The 11,677-nt window shown below is 36.0% G+C and overlaps 1 protein-coding gene across 2 annotated transcripts; it reads right to left on the minus strand.

Annotated features, from left to right (window-relative positions):
- Nucleotides 1-3,106: 3,106 nt before the first annotated feature.
- LOC149414449 (uncharacterized) lies at nucleotides 3,107-8,838 on the minus strand. Of its 2 annotated transcripts, XM_089643851.1 has the most exons (4): nucleotides 8,661-8,838; nucleotides 8,320-8,518; nucleotides 8,161-8,222; nucleotides 3,107-3,162 (listed from the first exon to the last, which is right to left on the minus strand). In XM_089643851.1, exons 1-4 carry the CDS (start codon nucleotides 8,829-8,831, stop codon nucleotides 3,157-3,159), a joined length of 438 nt encoding a protein of 145 aa, XP_089499977.1. In that variant the 5' UTR covers nucleotides 8,832-8,838; the 3' UTR covers nucleotides 3,107-3,156. The 2 variants fall into 2 exon arrangements, with proteins under 2 accessions (XP_089499977.1, XP_089499976.1); XM_089643850.1 differs by lacking the exon at nucleotides 3,107-3,162 and having other exon boundaries at nucleotides 8,012-8,222.
- Nucleotides 8,839-11,677: the final 2,839 nt, after the last annotated feature.

Raw genomic sequence — 11,677 nt, forward strand, 5'->3', positions numbered from 1 at the left:
ATCTTTATCGTTGGCTCTCTTCTTATATCTCCAACCGTAGTCAAATAGTAGTGGTTGCTGGATTTAAATCCGACTCTGTTGCTGTTACATCGGGAGTTCCTCAGGGCAGCCTGTTAGGACCGTTACTATTTAATATCTATATCAATGATATTGGTCACTGCTTTTTACACTCGCAGACCATCCTATATGCAGATGACATGAAAATCTTCTCACCTATAAAATCAATCGAAGACTGTCACAAGCTGCAAAAGGATTTACAACGTTTAAACGCGTATGTTAATGCCCATTGTCTGGAAATAAATATATCCAAATGCTTCATCGTACGCTTTACTAGAAACAAAAACATATTTATACACGAATACTCAATTAATCATCAACCTTTATGTACCAAATCAGAAATTAAGGACCTTGATAGTAATATAATAATACTTGATAGTAAACTGAATTTCAATAAACATATTGACCACGTAGTCACTAACGCATCTTCTATGCTGGGTTTCATAATCCGTTCCTGTAAACAATTCAAAGATATTGCTACTTTCAAAACACTGTATTTCTCATACGTTCGTAGTATCTTTGAATACGCATCACAAGTGTGAAACCCAGGCTATGCAATACATAAAAATAGAATTGAAAGTGTTCAAAATAGATTTTTAAGGTACCTTAATTTCCGCTCTTTTCGATCTCATATCAGTAATGCAGACTCTGCAAAGTTCTTCAATATACAGACGTTAACTCTCCGAAGAAATATAGCAGATTCGGTAATGTTATTCAATATTACACACAATTTAATCGATAGTCCTGATCTTCTTCAACGCCTATTATTCCATGTTCCCAATCGCAACAGCAGACAGTCGCTTACTTTTAATCTCCCTCATTGTAAGACGAATTCCAAACAAAACTCATTTATCTACAGATCCACACACTCTTTTAACTTAAATTATTACCATATTGACATATTTTACTCGACTTTACGCGACATAAAACAAAAACTCAATAATCAACAAAACTCAAACTAGAAGTTCATTTCCATATATATTTCCGTCCTTTGCCTCTTAATCCTTATCCTATATTTCCCCCTCCTCCCCCCCACCCTCCTTTATTTTAATATTTTTAATATTTTCTAACTAAACAAGAAATTAATTTAAGAGAACATCTCTATGCCATTGTACACCATTGTAACACCATTAACTATTCATCAGTGGAAAGTTCATAATTGGCATAATTAATAATATTATTATTGTATCATTTTTTAATTAAAGATTTGCTGTCAACTTTTCCAAATAAATAAATAAATAAGTAACGACTGGTGAAAAGTTTTATTTTTGTAATATGTACTTTGAAATGACACCATGTCGGATGTTATTACTAGTTAAATTAAAATGGAAAATAAATAAAATATCTAATGGAGATTAACATTTTTTTATTTATTTTATTATTTGTTCAGCTTCAGCTTTTTGAACACTTATTTCCAATAATCTGGTTTACAGACGGGCTGCTTTTAATTGCTCCCAGGCAATATCCGTCTGTTCTCGGGCAGCCTGCCGAGCAATCTCCGTCTGTTCCCGGGCAGCCTGTCTCTGTTCCTTGGCAATCTTCATTCTAATTTGGTGATATTCTTCATCGTTTTTCATCAAATTTGTGGATCGCTGGCAGCGAATCTCTGCCTCGTCCCGAACCACCTGCCCACTGTCTGAAACAAGACAACATTACAAACCCGATTAGTCAACAATATAAATAATAGGTTTAGGCTTCCTGAGAAGTATAACTTTTCCAGGAAGAGGTTGTATATAGCCTCTCTGTTATGCCCCGTTCAGAAAAGGGCGTTTTTAGTTGAACAATATATCGTTCAGACGTTTCAATTTAATTCGAACCAATATTGTTAATCGAGATGGCGTCAAGTGAATGAGCGAAGAAAGGAGTGTAAGGAGAATATACGATGCAAATGTGAATGGTAGCAGAAGTCGGGGACGCCCGAGGAAGACATGGCACGACCAAGTGAATCAGATACTTGAGTCGGGCCATGTCAAGAGTCAGAACAATAGAAGAGTATGTATGAGACGATGTATGAATGTGAATGAGGCAAGGAGTGTGTGCCAAGACCGAGTTGTTTGGCGGTCCGTCCTCTCTGCCTACCCCTGCGGGGAAACGGCGTGATGGTTGGTTAGTTAGTTAGTTAAGATGGCGTCAAGTGAAGTTATCGCTGCGTGCGTCCCTATGATTTTGGACCTTTTCCGGAACGAACTTCAGAATATGAAAAAGCGTGAAAAATGTCCTATGAGGGCTAGAAAATGGATTATAAGGAGAAACGAATTGAATGCTTCTAAAACTATATTGAGAGAGATGGCGTTAGAAGATACCGAAGGCTATTGCAATCATTTGCGAATTTCGGAAGAACAATGTGATGTACTGTTGTCTAAGATTAAAAAAAAATCCGAAAACAGGACACAGTTATGCGAGCGGCTACTCCGGCAAAAACTAAGTAAATAATTACGCTAAGATACCTGGCGTAATTTGTCTAAGCCTATTTTATTGTAAAATTACTAATGAATCGTGGCAAATAAAAATATGAACATAGTCACCTCTCTTGGGAATCATGCGACGTGTTGGCAGCTGGGGTGTATTTATTTTTATTTATTTATTTATTTATATATATAATTTGTACATTTATTTATAACAATTACAGGTAATAAAGCCTAAGACGTTATAATTGTACCATTTATGCAGTGTATATGCAATGCCAAAAATCTCGCAAATGCGCTATAGGACACAAAAAAAAAATCTAATTTTTTATCTACCGCATTCAAAAAGTACGTAGCTCTCCCTACAGGTGAGTTCATTAATAAATTAGTGCGGCTTGCTCTACTATATAGAAGATTGTGATGACGTCCTCGAGAGTGAGACTCTGGTACAAAAAAAATTAATTGGGCCAGTGTCTCATTATTAGATAAGTGACCGTTTATTAGTTGGAAAAAATATTTAAGCAAAGCAATACCTCTACGTGTCTCTAGGGAGTGGTAATTGGTCATGCCTAATATATAAATCGATGGGTAAAGCCAAGGGTAACGTCCATAGAGCCGCGAGAATAAAAACCTTAAAAAATTTTTATGGACTCTTTAAATGCGTAAAGTGGTATTCTCTCCCTCGGTATTCTTGTCATATCTGAAAATTGAAAATACTTTTTATAATATTTGTATCTCAAATATTACCTTTGATTTAATTTGACAACTAATAATGTATAGACATATTTTATTTTATTTTTATTTTTTTATTTTATTTTATTTATTTGCAAAAACAGTACAAAAACCAATACATTGCAAAAGCGGTAAACAAATTATTGAAGAAAATTTTATACATAAGTATACAGTTAAAACATATGCAAAAGCGGTAAACAAAATATGGAAAAAAAATTATACATAAGTATACAGTTAAAACAAATACAATATTTCGCGCTTAAAGTCGTTGTAGGACATATGGAAAATATCCAAGTTAGCTGGAAGGGAGTTAATTAACCTAGTGAGTCTTCCCAGGGGCATCACCATTGGTAAGTTAGTTCTGGACCTGGGAAGAATTAAAAGCCTGTGTTGGCGGCCTCTCGTGAAATTATCCGGGACATAAAGTCCTATTTTTGACAGAATGTCTGGAATTGATACTAAACCATTCAGAAGCTTGTAAGCCATCATCAATAATGCGACGTCCCGTCTGGAACTAAGGCTGCAGATATTCAGCATTCCCGAGATAAATGCTGTTGGAAACAGCCATGGGTAAAAACCAAACTCTCTCATATAGAGGTATCGTAAAAATTTCTTTTGAATTTTCTCGACCATTAGTACATAGACAGTGTCCTCTGGCCCCCATACCTGAGATCCACTCTCGAGAATGCTACGCACTAAGCTAAAGTAAAGCAGCCTAATGACTGCAAGGTTTGTCAGTTCCTTTGAATTGTGTATGACAAAACCTAACATTCTTGTAGCTGATTTACAGATCTTTTCAATGTGAGCGTGAAATGTTAAGCGAGCGTCATACACAATTCCTAAGTCCTTATAAGTCACCGTATGCTTTAGTGATGTATCTTTCATTTTGTAATTAAAATATACGATCTTTTGTGACCTCGTAAAACACATAACTGAGCATTTTTGGAAGTTGAAACCGAGTTTGCTGTCAATACTCCAGTCAATAATTGCATTTATATCTTCCTGGAGCTTTTTACAGTCTTCTAATGATCTTATTCTTAAGAACAGTTTAATATCATCTGCAAAAAGTAAAAAACGGACGAATTTGATTTTTCCCCGAATATTATTTATAAAAATTAGAAACAATAAGGGTCCTAAATTGGAACCCTGCGGCACACCAGAGTTTGTAGGATACGCGTTAGAGTTAAAACCACCATAGGAAACGAATTGTTCCCTTTCTTTTAAATAGTTAGCAAAGAGTTTAATTAAGTTTTCGGAAAAACCAATTTCTTCAAGCCTACTTAAGAGCACTAAGTGATCAACCTTATCGAAAGCTTTCGCAAAGTCATGGTATGACGTGTCAACTTGCTCATTATTATCGAGCGCTCTCGCCACGTAATCAGTATATGCCATCAAGTTTGTAGTGGTTGATCGGCCACGTCGAAATCCGTGTTGTTGTTCGATCAAGAATGGTTCAACCTTGGCATATACATATTTATGAATAATTATTTCGAATAACTTGGCAGGTGCGGAAAGAATTGCTATAGGACGGTAATTGGTTGCCTGACACTTGTCACCATCTTTATGTAGAGGGGTAACTTTTGACAGCTTCCACAGTTTAGGAAAAATTCCGTTTTTAATCGTAAGATTAAATATATGTAGAAGTGGATTAGACAGTGGTTCAGAACAACCCTTAATGACGAAGGGTGGAATGAAATCAGGGCCAAATGATGTTTTTGGTTTCAATTTTCTTATTGCTAAACTGAAATCCATGTTATTAACGTTTTCTATAGATATGTTTTGAGCTTTTGTCAATCCAATCTGTCCTGGTACGTAAGAATCAAAATCAGCTTTTTCTGGATTATAGACAGATTGGAAATATTTTGCGAAAGCTTCCGGTACGTCAGTTCCTTTGTAAGTACAATCATTCAGAATAATATGATTTAAGAGGCCTCTGTCATTTTTTTTGTCAGAAACATATTTCCAAAATGACTTTGGATCGTGTTTAACATTATTCTCTACCTCCACAATATATTTTTTGTGTGCTATTGAAATGTTATGTTTAATTTTTGTACGATAGGATTTGAATAACTCGTGTTCACTATCCAAACCTGATCGTTTCCACCGTCGATGGTATACAAGCTTCGTCTTTATGTCCCCGATAATCTCACGCGAAAACCATCTAGGATAGTTTTCATTTCGCGGCGCTTTTTTTCTTAGAAAACATTTGTCAAAATACGCGTATAGGGTATCGTAGAAGTACTTAACTGCTTCGTCAACATCGGAGATCTCCAAGATAGCCAGCCAATTGTGGTCACGCAATTGGCTGTACAGCTTCTCAAAGTCTCCTTTGCAGAAATTCCAACCACGAAAGTTATTTTCTGAATGTAAACAACGACTTTTCAACGGTCTGTCATGATCAAGACTAATTTCTGACACAAGTGTCGGGTGATAATTATCTTCTTGAACAAGACAGAAATCGGATTTTTTTGTAAACATACTAAAGTTACTTAATACTAGATCCAAAGTACGATTACATGAGTTAAGTACTGTATTAAACTGCTTCAATTGAAAAAGTTCCATAACATATAAAAGCTCAGTGTTCACTGCACGTGGATTTTGTGAAGAATTAATGTTAAAATCACCAATCACTAAGATTTTTTTATCAACAAGGTAAGTTAAGTTACTAATTAAAGTTTCGAAAAAAGTCGTGTAAATATGCGTTTTTGAACTGGGTGGGATATAAACAGAACAAATAAATAAACATAAGCCTTGAATTGTGACTTTGACCCATAAATTTTCGTCTCCCGTTTCCAGATGGGAAAGTCGTTCGGCTCGCATGTTTTCTTCGTTTAGTAAAGCGAGCAGTAGTCCACCACCTCGTGTTTGTTGAGTGCTTCTGTCTTTTCGGAAAACTGTGTATCTGCTGTCGAAAATTTGCGCGTTAAATATCGAATCGTTTAGCCAAGACTCCGTAATCACGATGAATTTATGTTCTTGGTTAAGAACATTTTCTAGAAATTGATTCATCTTAGACCTGAGTCCTCGCACGTTCTGGTATAGTAGCAGTCATTTTGATTCGGTCGGCTTTTTCGCGTTTTCTTGACCTGAAATGCGTTTATTATAATATCTAAAATGACGGACAACCACTCCTCGGGGCCATAGTTCTTCTTTTAGTAGTAAATCTATGTTCTGCTCGTCGACTCCTATTTTAAAGGATGAGTATTCTTTAGAAAACGCCATAAACTTTTCAGCATTACAGCTGAGAGCTGTATTCGTTTTGACATGGGAAATGACTTCCTCCGTCGTCGTGTCGGGATCTAAGCGTGAAACGATAATAAATTTTTGTTTGGGTATTACTTTAATCTTACTCGAGTCATTGGTTCCTACGACTAAAATTTTGTTTTTATTGCGTAAGGCGGCACTGTATGATAACAATGGGCAGGAGGGCGGCTCGGTGCGGGGGGTTTGCTTGACGTTAACGCCGCTGCTCTCAGCCGGTGTAACCGACTCGGAGGCGGGGGTGTGTGTTGTCAAAGACTCTCTCGTAGAAGACTTAAAATTCTTTTGGAAATATGTTAAATCCCAAAAAGAAAATCAACTTATATACCGAGTATTATGTCATTCGATTGTAAACTATCACAAAATCTACAGGAAACTGTTTATCTGTTTGCTGAGTTTTTTGGTGGTGTATATGTTAGTAAAAGTGTAGACAGTGAGTACTCTTGTTCTAACATGGTTGAGAACCTTGTTATATCTGACTGTACAGTAACTATAGATGACGTTATATCTAAGCTGACGAGTCTCGATTCCCGTAAATCTGCAGGATCCGATAAAGTTCCACCTAGATTCCTAGTAAATTGTATGCATCCATTGTCACATCCCATACATAAGATATTTATGAAGTCACTCTCATCAGGTGTGTTTCCTGTCCTTTGGAAGTTCAGTCATTTGACACCTATTTTCAAAAAAGGAAATAAGAGCGAAGTAACAAATTATAGGCCAATATGCGTAATGTCTTCTTTACCCAAACTTTTCGAAAGCCTAGTACTAGAAAAGTTGATATCTCAATTTAAACGAGTAATCTCACCCCTTCAAGATGGATTTATTAAAGGAAGATCAGATCTTCAGATTTAATATAATACACCAATGATATGGTTAATGCCTTAAACGCATCCATCGTATCAAACTGAGCAGATTATTAGTTTCTGCAAAGGTTCTTATTCAATTAATGGCGCTAATCTTCTTCGAGTTTAACAGATTCGAGATCTCGGTGTCTTATTCCACGAGAGTCTGCAGTTTAACTTACACATCGATAAAACTACAAGCGATGGGATGAGAATGCTCGGTTTTATTTTGAGAATCGGGGCAAAGTTTAAAAATGTGTTAACTTTAAAACATCTATATTGCTCATTAGTACCAAGTTAATTAGAATACAATTCAACAGTATGGTCACCGTACTACAAAGTCCATTCTCATGCCTTACAAAGGTATAAAATAAATTCCTTCGGTACATCAATTTTAAAATAAATATTTCCATCGAATTTATAAATTACAATAACTTACGCACCCAAACCAGACTTCTAGAGAGAAGACTTCTAACTTATATATAGTTTTTATTCAAAATTATCAAATCTCTAATTGAAAGCCCTGAATTATTGGAATTAATTTATATGAATGTACCTGCCAGACAAACTCAAAGCAGACACTTTAAAATATAACAATAACCTCAATACTAACTACTCTTTTTATTCACTAATTCTAAGAATACACCACCGCGCAAACAAACACTGTGAACTTATTGATGTATTTAGTGTTAATAATTTTTGAGTTTCAAAAGGCAACTAATTTCAGACCTGTTTGCTAGTTATCAACTTATATTATTTATTAGCTTTAAATATGAATGCAACAATATAAATAAAAATTACTAGACATGCATTTTTGTTAAATTCAAAATAATCAGTTACATTATCAAAAACTGACTTACCAAACACAGGCAATTCTGTCGACTGACCAGTCCAAGGTAAGATGTGCTGGGCACAGCGGTATCTGAAACATATACAATATTTTGTTAACATTTCCTCTCGGAATTTCAAATTAAACCAACTTGGTTGTGCCATTATATATCACATAACTTTCTACTAACCATCAGGCGATTCGCAAATAGTGCGATCGCTGTCGTTGCTGAAAATGATTTCGACATTTGTCACCAAGTCCAGCACGCTGTCGATTGGATGATGCTCCTGGGAAGCACTTGGTGACAGTCTGCCCCCTCCCGTCTTGAGCACCAACTTCCTTTTTGTTTTTAGGTTGTCCCAACATTTCTTGAGCTGCGCTTGAGATCGCTAAAAAGGAATTCAATACGGTATTATAATCTAGTATAGGTACTATTACGGAGTGGGAATAACAGAAAATTATGATGGATATATGAATGTGGATGAAACGACGTGATGGTTGGTTGGTATTGTAATTACAAACGATAAATACCTTTCGATTGTCGGCGATCGAGTTAAATTCATCCGTCACCTTGTCCCAAGCATTTTTCTTATCTCCGAGCTGCTGGTGATTTGTGGCAATGGAAGAAATGGCTGGATATTTGCATATCAAATCAACCAAACATTTCTTCTCATTGGGTGTGACCACAATACGCGAATTCATTTTTTAAAAAAACTCACAAAACACGAAACAACGAACTTATGGAGTCTGACAGCGGGTTGATAATATGCAACTCGGCGTAGACATTTAAATCCATAGAGAATAGCATAGATAAACGTACAACTTGTCACAAAACGGGGAGTGTTGTGATTATTATAGCGCAACATCCACAAATTTCGGATGACGTCCCAACTTTATTTCGGCGTAGACATAAGGTACACACCTTGATGAAAAAAGTTCCATGTGTGGATTCTGAATTGAAGCGTTAAAGGTAAGGTTGGTCGATTCTTTCCCTTGAGTAAGGAATACACTTGAGTAAGGCAACCTTGAAAGATCGATTCTGAATACGGGTATATGACTGTGACATGAGAGAACTGTGACATTCCAGTGATATTGTTATTCCTGTTCTTATAATCTTGCACTTACGGTATCCGTTTTAGGTAAGTATTTTTTTTATTTGTTACCAATTGCAGATAGTGCCAAAACAAATAAAAACGATTTATTCATATTCATGTTATTTTTTATTTCAGCCTTTATTAAAAAAATGGATAACTGGCTCAAAACAGGGCGTTTACAAAGTGGCATAAGTGCTTCATCAAGTTCATCGTCAGCAAATAATGAAAGTATTTCAGAAGAAGCTGTTGATTTATCCGTAATTAAATTATACTTACCTAGCAATAGTAATCATTTAGGCCTAGTTCATGAATCTATTTTGATTGGTGACAACCGTGACAACCCTGACAAATTACTTTAATGTAGTATAACTGACGCATGGGTTTCGACTCTAGCCTTTTAAACAGCAAATGACATCTAATTTTGATATAAATTAATCACGAATCATCCCGAAAAAGGGGTCAAATTCCAGACTGTGCCAAAAGAAGATTTGGGGTGGGACTGTTCTTTTAAGCCAACACCAAACTGCATCTTGCCGTCACATTACTAATGTTTTTATTTCATTCCAGGATATCGTAAATACTGAAGGATATTGTCCTGAGCAGGATAGACAAAATACACCAACGACTAAAGGGGCTGGGCAATCTCAGGACAACACTTCTTCAAAAAAGAGAAAATATGACGAATCTTACTTGTCCTTTGGATTTATTTCTATAGGAATGCTTGAGAATCCGGATGGTCAATGCGTTATCTGCAAACAAAATCATATGAAATAGCTCTCTGGCACCTGCAAAGCTAAAACGACATCTTAATACCAACCACCCGCAATTAAAAGACAAAAGCTTAGACTTTTTTAAAAGATACAAAGATGCACATAAAACCAGTGTGGCTATTTTACATAAATATGTTAAAACTGAGAATGCCACCGAAGCATCATTCCTGTTAAGTTACAGGATTGCTCGTGCTGGCAAACCACACACGATTGCAGAGACTTTAATAAAACCCTGTATGACAGAAATTTTCAAGTGTGTACTTGGCGAAGACGCAGCGAAGAAAGTTGCAGCAGTTCCGAGTTCATATCATATCTGATCCAATCCATAAAATATCTGACCACATTGAAGATGAATTGTTTTGTAGATTGAAAAGTAGTGAAATGTTTGCAATGCAACTCGACAAAAGTACAGATGTCGCTGGACTATCAATACTGCTTGTTTTCGTAAGATACCCCTTCGGGGGATCTATTGAAGAGGATTTGTTTATTTGTGCTCCTTTGGAGACCAACACCACTGGAGAAGAAATTTTCAAAGTCATTGATAATTACATGAATGTACATAATATTCATTTGAACAAATGTGTCGATGTATGTAGCGATGGAGCTGCCGCTTTGACTGGCAAAATAAAAGGTACTGTAACAAGAAATAAGAATGTTGCACCTAAATGCAGCAGCAGTCACTGCGTTTTACATCGACATACCCTTGTCGTAAAAAAATACCACACGAGGTAAAGAAAGTTCTCAATCAAGCCGTACAAATTGTGAATTACGTTAAATCACGTCCGCTCCAATTGAGACTTTTTAAAAAAGTGTGTGAAGATATAGAAAGTCAGCATCAATCACTTCTTCTTCACACGGAAGTAAGATGGATTTCCAAAGGAAAGTATTATCAAGATTGTTTGAATTGCGCAACGAACTAGTGGTATTTTTTTCCAAAGAATCGCTTTCTTCATATTTGAGTGGTCTTGTTCAACTATTGCACGACGAGCAATGAGAGGCGAATGAAACTGGCGTATTTGGCAGACATATTTGATAAACTGAATGTAATTTGCAAGTAACAATAAACGACAAAATCTCTTCTCTTAGAAAGAAACTTGTCTTCTGGATAGAATGTGTTGAACAGAAACAGTACCAATGTTTTACTCTTTTAAACGAGTTTCTGGAAAAAAATGAGTTGCAAGTAACTTCAGATGTTGAAAAATGCATTTACGAACATTTGATGGCCCTCAACAAATCTCTGGAAGAGTATTTTCCTGAAAAAACCTACAGGACATTGACTGGGTACAGAATCCATTCCTAGTTCACAGGACACCGTCGACTCTTACAGCAACAGAAAACGAGGCTTTGATTGATATCATGTGTTCTTCTTCCTTACAACAAAAGTTTAATTCAGAAAAAACTAATCTGGATGAGTTTTGGATTGGACTTAAAAACGAATATCCAGAAGTCGTCGAGAAGGCTATCACAGTTTTGTTACCGTTTGTGACCACTTACCGATGTGAAACTGATTTTTCGGCTTACGCTTAGACAAAAAACAAATACAGAAACATACTGGATGCAGCTCCAGATCTTCGTATTCAGCTGTCTGGCATAAAGCCTGATTTCAATGCTATTTTAACAAAAAAATGTAAAAAGATATTACTCTTCACATTAAATTAAGTTTTACCCAAAACTTTTGATTTTT

The sequence above is a fragment of the Hesperophylax consimilis genome, chromosome 20, assembly GCF_061612785.1.
Source record: "Hesperophylax consimilis isolate HC1 chromosome 20, BYU_Hcon_1.0, whole genome shotgun sequence".
NCBI classification, from domain to species: Eukaryota; Metazoa; Arthropoda; class Insecta; order Trichoptera; family Limnephilidae; genus Hesperophylax; species Hesperophylax consimilis.